Source organism: Hyaloscypha bicolor (assembly GCF_002865645.1).
Source record: "Hyaloscypha bicolor E unplaced genomic scaffold K444scaffold_124, whole genome shotgun sequence".
NCBI classification, from domain to species: domain Eukaryota; kingdom Fungi; phylum Ascomycota; class Leotiomycetes; order Helotiales; family Hyaloscyphaceae; genus Hyaloscypha; species Hyaloscypha bicolor.
Window position 1 is genome coordinate 361,836 of NW_020194626.1, and position 18,632 is coordinate 380,467.

Below are 18,632 nucleotides of genomic sequence, written 5' to 3' on the forward strand. Positions count from 1 at the left end.
GGCGCGAAAATCAGAAAATCACTTTTCGCTTCTCGGATTTGTCCGCTAGCCCGCTAATGGCCTCAGTAGAGTGAGCGCGTCAGCATTCAAGAATGGACGGAGCCTTTTCGAGCAATATCAGCACCGGCTGAAAGTAAGCACGATACGTTGTGGGGTAAACTTGACCCAAACTTCCTTCGTGAAGAATCGGCATGGCATTATGAGAACGATAAGACGTCGGTTCACGTCACTAGCGCATACTCTGACAGGATGGACAGAATATGCACCATCTCGGGGCAGCTTCATCCCTAGTCCCTACATTAGGGGGTTTTAGTTGAGCCAGAGTATCGCTTAAGTTGAACCATATTATCAAACTCTGCATATGCTCGTTTATTTAGCTGATATATAGTATTGCTTAAAGAAGCGAGACAGCTAACCGAGCAAATGAAATAGGTAGATTTTGTGGCAATTATATTTTAGGCATGTGCTTTGCATATGCTCTCCTTATGCTCTGCGTATATACAGGCTATAGCTATACGGGCTAGGAAGGTTCAGGTTAGTCCCGAGCTTGCGAAGGGGCTTAGGGTCAGTGCTATCACGACCCTGAGCGGAAGACCTGGTCTGGTAAACAGCTCTGTTTGGGTGTGTATGTAACGTCTAAAGAGAGAAGAGAAGAGGAGGAGCGGGGAGCTTGAGACTAGGATACAGGGTGCCACGCTAGGGCCAGGCCATGTGACGCTGACGTCACAACAAGTGGTTAGGGTCTGGGTTAGTCCGGGGGGTTGGGGGGCGGTGAGAACCCCCCGCATTGGGATATATTAAAGCGTAAAGGCCCTACGGGTTGGGGTTAGCATATGCTAAGTATATGGATCCCATATACCGAGCATATGCTAAAGCAATAGCAATAGTAAAACAAGATATATTCTAACTTACTTATATACTTCTTAGTAATAAGGGTAAAGCATATGCTCGGTATATGAGTTCCAGATACCGAGTATATATTACAGGTAGTAATAGAGCAGGATATATTCTAGTTTGCTTGTGTGCTTCTTACTAACAAAGGTTAAGCATATGCTAAGTATATGGGTTCTATATGCCGAGCATATGCTTGAGCAATAGTAAAGGAAGATATATTCTAACTTACTTAGGTGTTTCTTAGTAGTAAAGGTTAAGCATATGCTAGGAGTATGCCTGGCGGGCCGTTGGGAGGAGGTCCGGTTTGGAAGGATACTGTAAACGAGGACAGGTGTCTATGTATCGTTAAAGATAGTGGGCACAGTGTGGTTTTTGGTGAGGAAAGTTGATCCATATTATGGAAAATACAAGGGTATTCTCGCTAATTGATAATATGGTTCAACTTAAGCGATACTATGGTTCATGCTACTGGCTCCTACATCAGCTACAATGTCTGTATGCAAATGCATTCGGATTTTCAGTTGATGAAAGATCGCCCAGATCAAATGCAAGACACAAAGCCTTCCTAGATAACTGCTCAACTATTTCGAATAAGATGTCGACTGCACCGATGATGCAAGCATCTGGACTGATGAAGCTTTTGCCAAAGGGAAATTTGGCTCCATCTGCTCCACTGCCCAGTGTGACGGCTGGCGTAAGGGCATGATCTGCCAAGGACAGGATATCGGAAACAGGCACAAAACGAAGCTAAGCCGGAATTGCTTGGACGGAACAATACTAAAGGTCGAGGCATCCTCCCTACTTTGTTCCATAGCTTAGTATTTTCCAATACATGAGATTCTTTGAACTTTGAGCCTTCGACCATTGCATTGATCCCGCCGTCACACCCAGCTCTCCTCTGTAAGCGACGAACAACTTATCAGCATCGAACAAGAACTCGGCCCAAGAGCAGGAGCAACCGATGTGAAATTAGGTTGAGCAAAGGAATTCTTCCAGTAGTGAGTTTTCAGATGTTGCCTTTCCAAGAGACTTACCAAGCAGGTGGCTAGATTGGACTTTCTGCCAGACGTCGAACCGAAGAGTCGAAGTAAGTACATCTATCTATCTGCCAGCGCGGTTTTGCTTAGCAGAAGAAGTCTCTGCTTTCTTCCAGTTTTCTGTATAGTCGATCTTCCTTTATACTACTGCAGGTCGGTGGTAATTTAGTAAATTTTACGGCCTTCTGAAATGGATCTCTTTTTTTCTCTCAATCTCCGTTGCCTTCCCCTATTCATTTTCATTGCGTGACTGGTGATGGGGGTGGGCGATTTTAAGGTAGTTGAGCCCTTAAAAAAATGGCCTGAGTCTGGATAATGCTGGATGAGGTTGAAGTTTGAGAAGTCAACAAACCCCTGATTACGGCGGCCCATAACGTTGGAAGCCGCAACCCCTTTCCAGAGACGAGTGTCACGTGAGCGAGGATAAACAATTTGATTTCCTTGTCAATTTTCTCAACCTGTGTGATGAATCTTGACGCATAATTTCGTTTGAGATTTCTTGTATTGTTAGAGTTCAGTGGGTGGCATCAAGAGAGGCGAAATTTGAGAGTACTCTTCCAGACATTCAAAATTGAAACTGGCTTTGCTTGAGTTGGAATAAGTTCTCACAGAAGTGAATTCAAGCATGAACACTTTTGATTTACAATGTGGCCTTTCAATTCTTAGTTTAACATGCTGGAAATGTCGCAGGATTCATCCCAACGTCCATGGTCTCTCACATTTGACCCATTTACTTCGGAAATTAGGGAGCCCTGTCACGTGCTGCGCATAGGCGTATATATAGCTTCTTCACCGCCCTTAGGGCACGATCATTCATTACAATATACACAAACACACCCACATTCCACTTCCACAGCTTGTCCAGGCCGTGACAAGCCCCCTTCTAACACGGCCAAGAGATATTGTGCGACTTATGTTCAATTGATTTTGTAGATTGGATTTTCTATCAATTAATATAGATTCCAACCCGCCGTTCATAATTTATGTATCTTTCTCGAGACTCGATTGAAGGCTCTCGCAAATTGACCGCCAGCGATCTATTCGGCTCCTCTCCTTTCCATTGGCGATCACGCTGACACTATCGCTGATATCAACTGTCCTCGCATCCCAGTCATCACACTTGTTAAAGCCTCCAGACTCGCCCTCGTTATCGCTCATCCAATTTTGAATCCATCCTTTATCCACATGGCTTATCCACGCTGCCTCCAGTGATTCTGCATAACCATCATCTGCATAGTCTGCAAAGCGTGAATCCTGATCTGGAGTCTCGAGGAAGATTCCGAAGGTTTTTGCATGGTGCTTCGCTTCGGACAAATCGTTCTCGGCTCGAATGAGATCTCCGGCAGCTTCCTGAGCTTCTCGTAACAGATCTACATCGAACTCGCTCTTCGAGCTGGAGATCTGTCCACTCGCGACCATCTCTTGCCATCCCTGATGCATGTCGTCATAATAGGCATCCCAATCATCGAGTTTTCTCTGGGCTTCCTGAAGAGCCATCTCCTTCTCAACCAAGAAGTTGTGGAGCACTTCGTGAGATCTCTCTTCGATTATCGCTGCGACTTTGCTCAATGCAACGCTACCAGTTGGAGATGGTGTTCGGCCTCGAGGGATGCGTCTCTTTAATTCACTGATTGTTGCTTGTGCCACAGAGACCACTGAGGGAGCTTGGCTACCTGAAGTCATGCCAGTGCTGTCAGATTCGAAGGGTTCGAGAAGGTTTGCTTGTGTCAAAATATTGGTCCAGTCTTGATACAATAGAGTTTTGGGCTCTCGAAGAGCAATCTCCTCCAGTTGGATTTTGCTGATCAAAGTTTCGCTTTCAGCTTCGATGTCCTCGCGGTATTGAATTAACTCCTGGATTCGATTCGCATTTGCGGCCACTTGATCTTCTCCACGATTGTCATCTCCGTGCATTGCTCTCTCAATTCGTAAAGCGATATCCACGTCCGCTGTGTCAAGTTGCTCCAGCTCTACGAGATGTCCGTTTATGATGTGTTCACAGCGAAGTATAGCATTCCACTGCTTCACCATCTGTGCGGACAACATGAGAGCAGATGATATTTGACCATCACTCTCCCGGAAGGTCACTAATTCCAGTGACGAGACAGTGAGTACTGGATCCTTGCTTGGTGTGGCGTCTGCGCTGCAGACGCTCTGTGGTCTTCCAGAGACGTCAGTCTCAGCCTGATCATCATTGTATTGACAGGATTGCATCGATCTCCAATCCGCCTCTGATCCCGATAGCTCTTCTGCTGTATCTTCCGAAATATGTCCAAGATCATACGTCACAGCATTTTCCCGATCTTGAGGGTCGTTCTCAATGCTTTCGGATCGTCCCTCATCCAGAGGCTCCAACTCCCATCGCAGCCTTCTTCTACCACGAGCAATATCACTGATATCTTTGAAGACCCTGCCCGTGATAACTCGATCGATGAAGCTTTCCATTTTCGCGGCTTTGTTTTCGGTCTGGTTCGGCGGTGATTGTCCTCTTCTCCGGTTTCGACTCGAGAAATGCCGTGATATGGCCAGTTCGAACGACTTAGTTGAATACAACTAGTATTTAAAGAAGTCTTGGATCATTGAAGGACTCACCGAAGTCTTTTTGTATTGAGAGTTGATAGAGAACAGACATTTCTTGGTAAGAATGATTTTCAAGCAGACAAAGAATTCAGTTCGAATGTTGCCCCCTCCCCCAAAAACAAAGCTTCTGCTCATTCTTTGTTGCTGATCAAGTTGCCCCCCTTTCAACTCATCAAGGGAAGGCCGTTCAAGTATAGGCGTTATCGCCACTTTTTTCTTTTTTGAAACTCCTTCCCTGGACTTTGTCTGATCATAACAAGCACAATGATCGATAGCCGTGAATATGACTATACGAGAATCCGAACATTCTCCCTATCACCTTTTTCAAATATCCCAAATTCTTGCTTAAGCAGTCTATTTTCACCCACATTTATTTCATTTAAGTTTACCAAATCGTTGTGTCTCGCTCGGCTCGCAGAAAGCCTATCAGTCTTCCGCAATGATACCTTCAGTAGCGGTCACGAAAGCCTCAACAACGATGAGCCGAAGGAGCAACGGCGCACCAAGAGGAGTAATAGAGGCCATATCTAGCAATGCACAGGTCAGAATCCCGGATCGTAATGAGAAGCTGCTGAAGCTGTTCGCAATGGCCTGACCAATCCCAGTTTCCAGCACCCAGTCAAAAAGGCCACCTCCTATGAAGTCCTATGCGAGAGCTGTAAATATCACAGACAGTCAAACCCCTGCCTGCTCTAATTGCAACGGAGGCGACAAAACAGCAGGAAGAGAAACTAGAAGACCAAGATCAACACACGTCTTTGTCGCGACAATACTCGCAGTCAGTGTTCCTAGGACGATTCCCAAACTTGGCAATCCGGAGCCAATACTCACAGGTTGGTGATGGAGAAAGATTATGCGATGGTAAAAGATGTGTAACTCTGAGCCACAAGAACAGCACGCTGATTTTTGATAGAGTGTCATCTTATTTCGCATTTCTCTGACGGAACGGTATTATCACGACCCGTGGCTGGTGTTCTGGAAGCAGAATCAGCTGTATTGGGTGTGTATGTATGTCTAAAGAGAGAAGAGAGCAGGGAGCTCGAGCCAAGTACAGGGTGCCACGCTAGGGCCAGGTCATGTGACGCTGACGTCACAACACCTCCATTGAACCACGACAGTGTTGTACGATAGACAGCAATGGCTCAGAATGTGGCGAACTCAGTTTCAAGTTCTATTCTGACTATGGCATTGGTTTCAAGCGCGGTCAGAGACTGAGCTAGCGCTTCCCACCTTTTGCCGCATTGGCGAATTTGGCCGCGATCCCCAGCCGCAAAGCGGTTGCAAAGGGTCGGCCCGTCCCCCTTCGTGTGAAGCCATCACTATTGATTGGATAGCTGAATCTTCTTTTTCATTCTCGAAATCCTTGAGGCGATACGCTGTGTCATTTTCATTTAATGCCGAAGCATCGAAGCAGCATAATCCTCCTGACTTCTGACCTGATGTTGCCGGCCTCTATTAGCCTTGTGGATGAGACGCATATGAGCCAATCTGGGAGAAGGCTACAGATGGTCGACGCGTTAGAGCTTCCACTCATATTTATTGCCACCTTGAGGACGCGGGTGAAAAAAAAAAGATTTCTTTCATATATATTTGTGACACGGTAGGTGTTGATCATGTCACTGCATTACGACATAGAGCCACCGCCTACCCCCCGTCAGATTGGATCACATTGCGCCATGTTCTTCCCCGCAATGCGGCTTCTTGTCCTCTGTGCCGTCATCGGCATAACCGAATCGTGCTCAACCACAAGCTTTAATCCTATTTAGGATACATATCCCGAATGCGCAAGATCTTGTCTTGCGTGCCCACACTCGAGCTAGTTGTCTAATTTCTACCACCAGTGCGACTACCCAGGTGGAGATTGCTGCACGAGCCAGAACAACGAGACCGTTTTTGAAGTTTTGCCTGCGTTAAAAAAGACTGCGTTCAGAACAATGCGACTACAGCATACGACACCTTCGCACAGTTCTGTCAGGCACACCGGGCAGGTGGTGTCACGTGCTGCGTACAGGCATATATATAGCTTCTTCACCGCCATTAGAGCTGGATCATTCTTACATTATTTATACAATACACACTACATTCCACTTCCACAGCTTGTCCAGGCCGTGACAGGTGGTATCACTCGCAATGGGACTGGTAAGGGCACCATCCCTCACATTTTACATCCTTTTGATTCCTGGGGCTAATAAGTCTCTCCAACTCTTAGGTATTGCAGCTGATAACGACTCCGGTGCTGGGGGCAAAACTATGACTATCGGCGATTGGTTTGGAGTAGGATTCGGTATATTGAGTGTTGCAGCGGCCGTCTACCAGGCATATGCTGTCTGTTCACGTCGTCGAGAAAGAAGACGGAATAGACGCAGGAATATATATTCAGATTTTGCCTCTGAAAGCAGTACCACCGCACTGGTTCCGCGCAGGGCTGATGGGCGGGTTATTTTAGATTTGCCAAGACCAGTTATGGATATCACCCGAAACCCGGTTCGATATATCTCGTCCAAGGGCTCAGTGTGGTTCTGGCAGTAGTCAAAGAACCGCAATTGCATAAATGCTGGATCATTTATGTATGTATACAGATACCGCGGCATTAAGTCATGCGACTTCAGGGCATGCCTGGTCGAGATACTTGGTGTTCATGGTAAATAAACCCCTACCCTGCCAGTGCTCCACACACCTCACTGCCACTCACGTGCTCATGCTACTTTTATTCTCTAGTATTTTATATAGATCCTCCTCATACGTTTATAACGGCCTGATACCTGTTATATATCGTCCCTATTAACTCCCTTATTTGCTTATTTATAATTGAGTTCTAAGCTTTATTTATAGCTTCTTTTAAGTGTGACGGCTGGCATAACTGCATGATCTGCCGGGAATAGGAATCAGGAAACAGGTCTGAAACAGGGAACTAAGCCAGAGGAATGGGCAAAGCACTACTAAAGGTCGAGGCATTCCTCCCTTCTTTGCTCTCCAGCTTAGTATTTTCAATACATGAGATTCTTTGAACTTTGAGCCTTCGACCATTGCATTGATCCCGCCGTCACATTAAGCAGGGTAAGACCGGTAAATCTTAGAATACTTCTCTTATATATAGTCCTTAATTCAATTCCAAGGGTTCTTAATTAGGTTTAAATTAGGGGAATTTATAGAGCAAAAGATAAGCCTTAGACCTTATCTCTCTATCTTTACTAATATAGCCTTTACTATATGCCTAGAGGCATTATCTTATATAAAAATCAATTACTAATAAGAGGTATACCAGGCAATAATTAGGATAATATAATGAGAGTAAGACTTAGTTCTTTTCTCTAAGCACCTAAGATCTCTTCCTAAAATATCCACCCGATCTTTCTCTTTATTTTAGGTGTAAGGTAATTAGGATATAGGACTTTACTTACCCCCCGAATTACCTTAACTTTCTTGTGCTTCCCAAGATTTACCCACGTCTCGTCCATTCAAAATACCCATTTCAAGTCCTCCCAAGTCTAGTTTTTATACTCCTCTATCCAGGCTAACCATTCTCGCATGTGTGCTTCTAATAAGAGGGGCTTCTTTAAAGTAGTCCGGCGAGTAAACCCTCGTATTTAAAGGCCGCCTCAATTGCGTAAACCGAGTAGTTCCACCCCAAGATCCCAGGTATATCCTTCCACGGCATATAACGATTCTTAGCTAACGCGCATACCCATTTAACTAGCTATTTGCGTTTTACCGGACCGAGTAAAGGTCTTTTTCCAGACCTCTTCTTTTGAGGAGTAATACGGTAAGTAATAGCGTATTAGACTTGCCCAGGCGTAGTGTTAGGTTAACGAGCAATATCGTACTTTTGATTGGCCGGCGTAAAAGTAAAGAGTTTGGGCCCGGAGACGCTCGTCGCGCATGCAATTGTGCCGTGATATTTTAAGGGCAGAAATCTCATATTTAATGGTAGAGAAGTCGAGAGAGGATGGCGACATCTTAGATACTAAAGACTATAAAATAGTGAGTTATAAAGCGGCATGAGTAAAAGAAGTAGAGAGGATTAAATAATTGGTGGGTTGACCCCCTGCTTCTGGAACCTGCTAAAAACACCCGGTGACAGGGTAAGGGTTTCTTTATCCCAAATACCAAGTACATTACAGGCTTTTCATGCTAACCAGCTAGCATCTGTGCGCTACAATAGTTGCCCTGCCACGGTACCCTATATTCTTTTCAGCAGTGAGTAAAAGCCTGTATTTACAGGGCATCCTTGGACGCCCTCCAAAAACCCGGCTATTTTGATCATGACCTGCATACTCTTCGAGTAGCGATTAAAGAGATGCCCCAGAAAGAGGAATTTCTCTGTGCAGTTTCTTTTCTCTACCACCTTTGATCTGAAGTTCAGTCTTTCATACCTTACCTTCGATTTGAAAAGCCTGGTCAAATTACTGGATAAAGAGACAAGTCGCAAAGGAGGGAGAACAGGCTTCTGGCTGACATTGCTAATACTGTACTACCGGGTGCCCACTCTAGTGCACCGGAGGGGTGTCCAGATCTTGTGGTCTCTCCTCATATCTTATTCGAGTTCTTTTGTAACTACAACCTTGGCTTCTCATCTTCGATATCGAGAGAGGACAGACCCGTTTTATGCCGTCCCAAATCTTTCCTTACAAACTTCCCCGTTGAGTTTTTTGGCAGGCTCGTCACAGCCCAAACACCTCCTCTCAACTTCTTATACCCGCTCACCAATCCATCGATATTAGCCTGAACATCCTTAAGTGCCTTCAACACCGCCGCTTTCGTCTTCAAACTTGGAACCAACAATACATATGCTGTTGGCAACTCCGCCAACTGATGCTCATCCCAGGTCGCACCTACGCCAGCCTCCACCACGTGCGGATGTGAATTAAGATGTGCTTCCAGCTCTGCAGGAGCCACCTGAAAACCTTTATACTTGATCAACTCTTTGGTCCTACCAACCACGCTCAGAATCCCGGACTTGGAGATGGTGCAAACATCGCCCGTATTATACCATCCCTCACTGGGAAAGGCTGTCTTGTTAACCTCTTCATCCGTGTACCCAGAACAGACATTCGGACCCTTTAACCACAATTCTCCTGGACCTCCTTCCGGGGCATCTTCCATTGTATTCTCAACTTTCAGCATCGCGGAAATGTTGGGCAGAAGATGCCCGACGGCACCTAGCTCAAGTTTCTCCCCAAGCCTCTGGTACGCCACATATGGACTTGCTTCCGTCATGCCGTATAACTGGACGATTTGCCACGGCGCCCGCTTGGTAAGACGGTCGTACAACTCCTGCTTCATCGAAAGACCACAATTTATTATTTCCGCAGCGGAGAAGTCAAAACGTGTGGTGAAGTCTGAGTTTGCGAACGCAAGCGCTATGGATGGAACTCCTTGGAAGGAAGTTGGACGAACGGATGAGACGAGAGGGCCGAAGGCATCGAGATTGAAGGATGGCATCGCGTGGTGCATCATGCCAGTCCAAGGGCCCATGAAAAGCGGCATCGTCGTCATGGCGATGTGGACAAAAGGGGTGAAAGCGACGGTTCGAGAGTTGGAGTGGAATTGCTGGGGATCATGAGCGTAGAGCTGGTAGCAGTTTGCCACAAAGTTATAATGCGTAAGTCGGACTCCTTTTGGCAGCCCTGTGGTGCCGGATGAGAGATGGATGGTCGCCAGATGACCCATTGTATTGTTATAGTGCTGGATTGGAAGCTTCTCGTCATCCAGAAAGTCGTCAGGGACATGCTTGATTCCTTGAACTTTTTGAATCACAGTCATAAGCTTTGGTTCTGGCCAATCCACCGCTTTTGCAGCCAAGGCATCTCTGGCAAGTCTGATGCCTTGGATGATCCTTTGAAGAGCCTCACCGTATGCAATGATATACTTTGGCTGTGAGACAACAAGCGCATGGGAAATCTCAGGTGGTTTTAGAGCGTGGTTGATTGGGCAGCACACACCTCCCGTCCACAGAATAGAATGGAAACATTCTATGTATTCGACGCAATTTGGCAACACGAGAGACCATCTATCGCCTTGAGATGGGCTCAGTGACTTGTGTAGGCCATTGGCAATTCTTCCCGCACGACTCCTGAGCTCGCCGATAGTAAGGCTACGGTTCGTGAGATTGTCTTTCGCTATGAGATGTGATTCCGGTACGGGGATATTGCCGGCGCTCTGATGAAGGAGTTCAGTAAGGTTCAAGTCTTGGGGTATTTCGATGTCTTTCTCCTTATAGATCCGCATTTTCGTTTCCTGCATTAGAGCTGATGAGGCAGATAAAAGCCTGAGATTCAAACTGATGCTGTGCTAGATTCTCAAAAGAATCCCGAGCTTGAGTTTTGATCTGTACGGGCATGACGCGCAGCCTTATTCCAAAATGTCCTTGCACAGCATGCACAGGCGGCCCTGACTTCCAAATGGAGTAGCATTTTGCATGCACACCCTTTCCTTACCAGCGCCCGTGCAGGGTGCGGGGTAATGTATTACTCTCCGTTCTCTTGACTTCATGCATAGAATCACACATCAGAAAACCCTGAGAGTGACCTCTAAGAAAGCCTGTCGAATAAATATGCACCCTAAAATTCAAATGCGGCTACAGGCGTCGACATAAATTTACCTTCCTCAGCAGAGCGATGGTTCTCCTCCTTTCCCTTTCTATGACTTCTACTTTTTCGCTTCATTCAGGTCCACCTGCAGAGTGGAACCTCATCTTTCATCTTCTTCCCTCGCCTCCTATTGTTCTTCCACATCTAACCTATTTCAAGTTCATTCCCGCACACAATATGGCCCCAACTCGCACCCCTCCCCCATCAACCTCCTTCCTCCAAATTTCCTACCCCGCCGAGCGCGTGGTCCTGGCCACCATGTCGCGCGAAAAAGACCTCAATTGCATGAACACATCCGCGCACTGGGAAATGGACGCCTTCTGGAAATGGCTGGATAGCGAACCCAGCCTCTCAGTTGCGATCATCACCGGCGCGGGCAAGAAGGCGTTTTCCGCCGGAGCCGACTTGAAAGAATGGAATGATTCGATGAAAGATGACGCAGACCCGAGACAGCGATTGGGAAATGCGCCGGCCTTTAAGCCATTGAGTAGAAGGCTCGGGAAGAAACCTGTCATTGCTGCTGTGAATGGATTGGCGATGGGTGCTGGGACTGAGTTTGCTGTAAATTGGTACGTACCATGTTCTTGGTCCTTTTCTGTTCCTGCGTGAGCGGTGCTTCAAAGTGTATATATTCTATTATTTACTTTGGCTGACCATTGTGGTTTTTTTCAAGTGATCTTGTTATCGCGGCAGATACAGCTTACTTCGCTCTCCCAGAAGTGAAACGAGGGGTGTCTCCAATTGGAGGCGCTCTACCTCGAATCATTCGCACGCTGGGACTTCAAAGAGCATCGGAATTTGCGCTGACAGGAAGAAATGTCACTGCCAAAGAAGCCTTTGAGTGGGGACTTGTGAACAAAGTGGTACCTCAAGATCAAGTGGTTTTGGAAGCCGTACGTTTTGCTGAAATAATTGCCGCAAACAGCCCTGATGCCATTATTTGCACTCGAGCAGGGCTGAGGGAAGGATGGGAAACCGCTGCAGTGGAGAGAGCGGTGGAAATTACGCTCGAAAGGGAATTCGCGGAACTACAAAGAGGAACGAATATCTTAGAAGGTGAGTTGCATTAACTCCTCGAAGCCTAACTTCTGCTTAAACGTTTGGCAGGTTTGAAAGCATTCACGGAAAAGAGGAAACCGCAATGGACGGCGTCGAGACTTTGAAACTCTAGGCATGTGATACCAGTAGAGAATATTGCCTTTACACTCTCCAAACTCGAGGAACCAGCATGCTTTGAAGTTTGAATCTGCCTCTCCCGTGGAAATGGGCAATAGATACAGAATCCTAACTTCACTCCTACCATCAACGCTCGATGTTTGTCACCATTAAGCCACCTCCTCAACTTTATCGGTCTTCTCCTCATTGCCTAATACAATCGTGTTGCTCTCCATCTTCTCCGTACGTCTCACAGAACCGATGGGTTTGGTCTCCACACCTCGTATTTTCCTCGCAACAAAATCTGTCATCGAGTCGTCGATAGAAGTAATGAACAGCGCTGCGATAATGGACAGGCCACCAAACGCGATGCTAGTCAAATACACCGTCTTGAACGCTTGGGAATAGGCGACTTTCACAGCGTCTCCCACTGCTGCAATGACTGTAGGAGTGATGCCTGGCACTGCTTCCATGGCCGTCGCTGTTCCTGTTGCGAGTGCGGCAAAGAGAGCGGGAAGATCTGCACTGGGCAATCCCGCGTTCAATGCCGCCGGTGCGACATTCGCGGGTAATGTAGTCGTCAGCCGATTCGTGAGAATGCTGACATATATAGAGGCTGCCGATGTCTTCTCTTAGCAATTGCTGATGTGAATAAAATAGAATCTGTTTCAAAACTCACCTGCGATAGATCCAGATACTTGTCTAAAGGAACCTAAGAGTCCACTGGCTAGACCTATATCGCCAGGATTGCAAACAAGGCCTGCAATGATAATGGTGATTAGTTCCAAAGCCCCAACGCAGAGCCCAGCCAAGATGGTAAGCTGATTGAATGAGGCATGTCAGCCAACCACTCACACTACAATAAATAACCTGAGTTTAGACAACTTACAGCTATTGCTAAACCGCGATTGCTGGCGTTCACTGCAGCCATACCACCAAGAAATACCGTAAATCCTACACAACAGCCGACGAGTTGCCATTTTACATGTCCGATTCTCTTGAAAACTAGACCGCTGACTACCTGGCCAATTACAACAGCAGCTCCAGTGGTGCACTAATTCAATAATAGTGTATTAGTTATGACGAAACAACAAAGCTTTGATCCTTGAGCCTTTCGTGAAGAAATAAAATATATCTTCAGGAATGAGGGTTTTACATACAGAAAGCCAACCGATCTGGATATTATCCGTTGTATAAAGGGCAGCTATCTGGAGAGGCCATAAGATATTCATTGAGAAGTAGATCATGGTTCCAACGGACGCTGTGACGACAACAGCGCTATAATTTGTAATCTTAAATAGTGACATCGGGACAAGAGCCTGCTCAAGAGGCATGTATATCTCTAATGAGCGTGAGCAAAGCGTTGAAATTCGTTGACAACTTCACCTGGTTTTAACGTTTACTCACCATAAATAGCGAAAGCGATCAAAGTGACAAAGCCCACCACTAGGGCTGCAATAACATGAGCAGAATGCCATGGGTATGCAGACCCTCCCCAGGCTGTAATACTCACGTCTTGATTAGTACTCTAGCGCCTGTCATTGATTTTATGAAGCAGCACTCACAAAGTCCAAGAAGAACCAGAACCAGGCCTCCGGAATATAGAATAAATCCACCGTAGTCGAACTTTTTGATTTCCGAACGCCACGAAGCATTACGTGTAAGTTGGCTGAATTTTGGAGGGAAATAAAACAAAATAAAAAAGACAACCGATAACCCGCAGGATATGGCATTTAAATAGTAATTCCATCTTTAAGACCCAATAAATCAGTCTTGATGCGATTTAATTTGCGAAAGTCTGGGCTCCTACCTCCAACTCAGTCTTGTATTGGACACTAACAGTCGAGCTATTCATTTTGTCAGAAAGAACTGTAGCAAGAAGATGCAGTGACTTGCCGAAGGCGGGCCCCATTGACGACAATGGTATGATACTCATGAATAAAAAGGCATCGACTTTGGCTCGATGTTTGTTGGCTACCAATTCCGCAACTACAAATGTGAAGGTCAATTGTACAGCACCAGCGAGGCCAACCAGAACTGTGCCACCGATCACAGCAGGAATATTCTTGGCCGTTGCGCAGATGAGGGCTCCGATGAATCCGAGAGTTTGGCCACCAATTAAGAAGTATCGACGCCCAAAAATATCACCGAGTCTGCCGACTAAAGTCAAGCCCACTCCGGCGGTGAGCGTGAAAGCTGTGGAAATAAGGAGATAGTTCGGATCAGGTCCTAGAGAGAGATGCCAAGATTAGATTTGTCTCGGTTTTCGCGAGAACGGGTGTAGCAGACCAATATCGGCGTCAATGACGGAGAGTATGTTTGCCTAGAGCCCAGAACATCAGTATCCTATTCCGAGATGAGGAGAGCTGAGGGAGATTAGCAGCGAACCGGAAGAACAAATCCAAGATATAAACTGTTTGCCATGAGAATGACACCAATAATGCTGCCGACAAATTTGGGAGAGCGATAATATCCAGTTGGGAGGTCCTGGAGCTGACCACCGATCGCAGAAGCATCAGCACCATCGTGAGCCTCTTCAGTCGTCGGCGTGGAAGCCTTTTCCGACCCTCCAATTTCCTCCATGGCCACTGCAGATGGGGAAGAAGTTTGGATAAGATAAATTGCGGAAATTGTAGGAAATCGCTCAATAGGATTTGTAGTATTTCGGCGAGTCGATGTTGGGCGACAAAACAGACGGTGATCATGAAGACTGTGAAAGTTGCTTATTAGCAGCTAAGAGCTGGATTCCGTCCGAGTATGGCTCCGGTACGAATCCCTGCCGCTCTGCGACACTGCATATGCATCCTGCAGAGCTGATAATATAAGCCTTTTATCTTCAATTTCCAAGCCACCTGGGTGCATGGGGAAAACTTCATCAACTTTGCTCAAACAGAGTTGCGTCGGCATTTATCCGGCCGGAACGCATGCACAAGCTCCCGGGTAAGGGGCTGATCGACAAACATACCACAATTGGAAGGACTCGGGTAAAAAGACCTTGGAATACGGCGTCTGCTCGCCACAAGGTCACTGCAACATGGTGCACTCGCTGAAGCGCCCTGTAATTACAAGACCTGTCCACTAGATGCCAGTGTTGCTCACCCAGTGAAGTTCTACTCGCATTCAGAAAGTAGTCGGACGATTCTATTTGAAATGGCGGACCAAACCACTCAGAGGGCTGGATTTCCTGTCGGTCTTTGAACCAAATTGGGCATTTGATCCTCCGAGCCTAGGCCCTTGTTTACACGAGACTCTAACTGTGTTTGAGCAACGGAGATGGAAGAAGGAGGGAAGCACAGAGAGGCACGTTTCCTTGGCTAAAGAAAGGCCATCCTCTTACTCTCAATCACGGAACACGTGAGCGCCGCGAGACCTCTTTACGCCCGTAGAGAAAGGGCCCGAAAGAAGTACGAGGTTTACTTCTTTAACATGGGCAGTTTAGAACGAAGTAGCACATTCGAGAAGCCTCCGTAAAAATGATATTACGAGCGAGCTTTCAGAATTCCCGCTGCTCGGCTCACACGACTACATCTCGCCCTATATTATGCAAACGCTAAGATGCCAAACTCCTTCATCAAGATATCGGATACACACGTAGGGTCAACAAGAGGAAAAGCCTAAAGATATCATCTCAAACATTATTGTTAAAGATAAAAGTAGGCTCTAAGTCTCTGTCCCCATTGCTATGGTCAATGCGCACGTTCGTTGTAACCTTGATTCCATCCTTGCCGTCTTCTTGAAGAATTTCCGAGCTTCGAGGAGGTGCAGTCGTGAATTTACTTTGCTGGGTGGAGAGATCAAGTAGGCGGCTGATCCAGGGAAAGAGGCGGAGGAAGGCACGGAAGGTAGGAATGCAAGCGCAAATAACGAGGCTGCATACTTCGATTGTCGACCAATTTAGTTCGGGAGGCAAAATAACTAGCAGGAGGGTAAGCTGTGGCATTCGCACTAACTCAAGGATCAGGAGCAGGAGATGAGAATAGTTTCTCACATGTGATATCGGTACTTGTATTCTGTAAGAACGTCGCACGGATAATACTGATAATGCAAACGCTAGATAGGGAAGACATTATTAATATAAGCAGCAGCAAGAATCATGAATAGCTTACAGTAAACCAAGGGAGAACATAAAAATAACACCAATCTTTTTGCCGAGACCGATCTTCAGCTTCCCCAACATCGGGATAGGTAGGCAGAAGAGGGCGATATCCGTTGCAAGTTTGATACCAAACGAGACATAAAAGAAGGTAAGTAGGTTCAGGCATTTGCCTGGCAATTCCACATTCCAAGCTTTTTGTAAAGGTGCACATTGAGAGAGGACCACAACACTCTCTTCGATCAACTCGGCGACCAAGATTGCTGCGAGGACATAGCTGCTGGTTCGAAGGCGGCTCCTAGGGAATATTCTCAAGTAAATGAATACAAAGGCTAATTTTGACGCTACGAAGGAAAAGATGTAGGCTAGCTCTGCTGCGAAGTTGTACTGTTATGAGTCAGTTATCAGAGATTCAAAGGTCAAATATGGACGCTGAAAGTTCATGAATGTACGTCAACACATGCTCAACGCGCCTTACCTTCAGGAAAGTACCCAAATCCTCAGGTGAAACTGTAGAAATATGCCGTCCAAGACCATATCGGGTTTCTAGGAAGATCAGTAATTATATTGCGAAGTATAGGAACACTGAGGTGGATAAATGTACTAACCAATAATACTACAAACACACAACACCATCGCAAAGAGCTAGGTAAGGAATAAGCACTCGTATTATTTCAAGCAGTAATCAGTGTCGTCTTACATAACCTACTCCTAGACAGACTATGGAATAATTAGCTTCAGGTGTCTGCAAGCGCCAGATGTGGCGACTTACGGTCATCCCAACCATAGACTTTAGTGACGAAGAACCGAGTGCAGAACCTTATTCCGATGCAGAATGTCGTGAGACAAATCATGATCGCGTTGCAGATAACCACACTGGGCCCAATGTCCTCCATACCTGTGGAGCTAGTCATGATCATGCTCGAACCAGTTCGCCACACGAGACTCAGGATCGCTTTAGCAGCAGAAAATGGAGCTCAAATATATGAAAAACACGATCGGATAATTCCCACCCTCTTCTCTCAACTTAGGGACGCCAAGCTTCCAAATGCGGGGAGTAAGGAACTCAGTGTCAGGGGTGGACTCATGCGAAAAGCCATGATCTTCAACGGGGTAAACCCCGTTTTCTTGCGGTGACCTGCAAGCATTATTTTTTGACTTTCGTGCTGCTTATTCCAGCCACGTTGCGGAAATTGGCTTGCACTAGGCATCGCATAAACCTACCGAGAGGGAGAAACCATGACGCGGCGTAGGAGAAAGAAGACAGGCTTTGAAACGGGTGCTGTTTATTTGGAAGTGTGAGCTTTCTGTGTGCATGGGAACTTCCACGGCGCTTAGACGCATGCCCAACGAAGAGAGAAATTTTCCCGGGGGTCCGTCTCGTGGAAGCGGAGAGTCTTCCATCCGAACATGCATGCCAGGCGAGTTGGATTCAGTTCTGAACCGGCCGCTGACGGAAAAAAGCAAATCCAGGGCTGCTTCATTCGAAGATATTCAATTGGTGAGGTGCAAAGAGCAGCCAAGCTGGACTACGCGTGGAAGGTGTTTCCGATAGCTAAGCTCGCGCCGACGAATACTCGATGAACTTATCGGTCTTTTTCTTGTACATAGTATCGGTAAGATTGTGACTTTGTAGAACGCGTCGATGTAGAAGGCGAGAGTGGGCAGTTCGGCATGGCCTTAGTGACATGGACAGAGAGGATCAAGGCTTGATGACACCTCTCGCTTAGCTGGCAGGGCGCTGTAAGTACAGGTCCTTACAGGCACGTCAGCACTCAAATATTGCACATAGGCCCTATAAGCATCACTAAAGAGCTTGCTCCCTTCAGGCTATCAAGCCCCTAAGCTTCCTTGCTATGCCAGACCTGTATCCGTCCTGAGGGTTTCGGCTCACCCTTACCGGTTGCAAGACTTGAAGACCGAGTGCCCACGGCACAATCGGTCCGACATTACAACGACAAAATGAGAGAAAGTCTGCTTACTATAATACTAATTGATATAGATCGTATTAATCGGAATTACCATATATTTTATAGCAATTAATTCCCGATCCTCCGATTTTTGTATCTTTAATATTACAGAAGTTATAAAGCACATAATAATTTTTAAAAAGCTATTATACAAATTTTCGGGTTTTATATAATTAAAAATTATATCTTGTATAGTATACGAGGTTATACGTGATCAAAATCATAGGCTTTTAATACTTTATACTCTCTTTAGTAATAACTCTCAAAACTTGAGCTTTTAATATATATAAAAAGCTTATAAAAGCTTAAAGGT

The 18,632-nt window shown here is 46.2% G+C and overlaps 5 protein-coding genes across 5 annotated transcripts; 1 reads left to right on the plus strand and 4 right to left on the minus strand.

The window, feature by feature from the left end:
- Positions 1-2,890: 2,890 nt before the first annotated feature.
- K444DRAFT_595636 (uncharacterized protein) lies at positions 2,891-3,568 on the minus strand. The gene has a single exon (XM_024878401.1). The coding sequence runs from the start codon at positions 3,426-3,428 to the stop codon at positions 2,913-2,915; it is 516 nt and encodes a 171-aa protein (XP_024732590.1). The 5' UTR covers positions 3,429-3,568; the 3' UTR covers positions 2,891-2,912.
- Positions 3,569-8,945: 5,377 nt separating this feature from the next.
- Positions 8,946-10,827, minus strand: K444DRAFT_616748 (AMP-binding enzyme). The gene has a single exon (XM_024880986.1). It carries the CDS (start codon positions 10,737-10,739, stop codon positions 9,066-9,068), a length of 1,674 nt encoding a protein of 557 aa, XP_024732591.1. The 5' UTR covers positions 10,740-10,827; the 3' UTR covers positions 8,946-9,065.
- Positions 10,828-11,278: 451 nt separating this feature from the next.
- Positions 11,279-12,264, plus strand: K444DRAFT_536973 (enoyl-CoA hydratase/isomerase; the record flags this gene model as incomplete). Its single annotated transcript, XM_024875425.1, has 3 exons — positions 11,279-11,670; positions 11,775-12,157; positions 12,209-12,264. The coding sequence occupies 3 exons, from the start codon at positions 11,279-11,281 to the stop codon at positions 12,262-12,264; spliced, it is 831 nt and encodes a 276-aa protein (XP_024732592.1).
- K444DRAFT_76812 (siderophore iron transporter) lies at positions 12,162-15,118 on the minus strand. The gene is made up of 10 exons (XM_024888694.1): positions 14,645-15,118; positions 14,546-14,579; positions 14,153-14,485; positions 14,067-14,103; positions 13,822-14,006; positions 13,664-13,756; positions 13,417-13,598; positions 13,146-13,310; positions 12,936-13,077; positions 12,162-12,872 (listed from the first exon to the last, which is right to left on the minus strand). The coding sequence occupies exons 1-10, from the start codon at positions 14,837-14,839 to the stop codon at positions 12,427-12,429; spliced, it is 1,812 nt and encodes a 603-aa protein (XP_024732593.1). The 5' UTR covers positions 14,840-15,118; the 3' UTR covers positions 12,162-12,426.
- Positions 15,119-15,686: 568 nt separating this feature from the next.
- Positions 15,687-17,629, minus strand: K444DRAFT_666384 (uncharacterized protein). Its single transcript, XM_024887181.1, has 7 exons — positions 17,122-17,629; positions 17,050-17,069; positions 16,958-16,994; positions 16,828-16,895; positions 16,363-16,736; positions 16,245-16,306; positions 15,687-16,171 (listed from the first exon to the last, which is right to left on the minus strand). The coding sequence occupies exons 1-7, from the start codon at positions 17,267-17,269 to the stop codon at positions 15,885-15,887; spliced, it is 996 nt and encodes a 331-aa protein (XP_024732594.1). The 5' UTR covers positions 17,270-17,629; the 3' UTR covers positions 15,687-15,884.
- Positions 17,630-18,632: the final 1,003 nt, after the last annotated feature.

Bases quoted from the DNA above. Each gene is read 5' to 3' on its own strand.
- K444DRAFT_616748 (XM_024880986.1), bottom strand. From the start codon at position 10,739: ATGCGGATCTATAAGGAGAAAGACATCGAAATACCCCAAGACTTGAAC.
- K444DRAFT_595636 (XM_024878401.1), bottom strand. From the start codon at position 3,428: ATGGCTCTTCAGGAAGCCCAGAGAAAACTCGATGATTGGGATGCCTAT.
- K444DRAFT_666384 (XM_024887181.1), bottom strand. From the start codon at position 17,269: ATGATCATGACTAGCTCCACAGGTATGGAGGACATTGGGCCCAGTGTG. The intron at 17,070-17,121 runs GTAAGTCGCCAC...ATTATTCCATAG, and splicing joins AGTCTATGGTTGGGATGACC to TCTGTCTAGGAGTAGGTTAT. The intron at 16,737-16,827 runs GTAAGGCGCGTT...GACTCATAACAG, and splicing joins ATTTGGGTACTTTCCTGAAG to TACAACTTCGCAGCAGAGCT.
- K444DRAFT_76812 (XM_024888694.1), bottom strand. From the start codon at position 14,839: ATGGAGGAAATTGGAGGGTCGGAAAAGGCTTCCACGCCGACGACTGAA. The intron at 14,580-14,644 runs GTTCGCTGCTAA...TCTGGGCTCTAG, and splicing joins ATCTTGGATTTGTTCTTCCG to GCAAACATACTCTCCGTCAT. The intron at 13,757-13,821 runs GTGAGTGCTGCT...TGAGTATTACAG, and splicing joins TCTGGTTCTTCTTGGACTTT to CCTGGGGAGGGTCTGCATAC.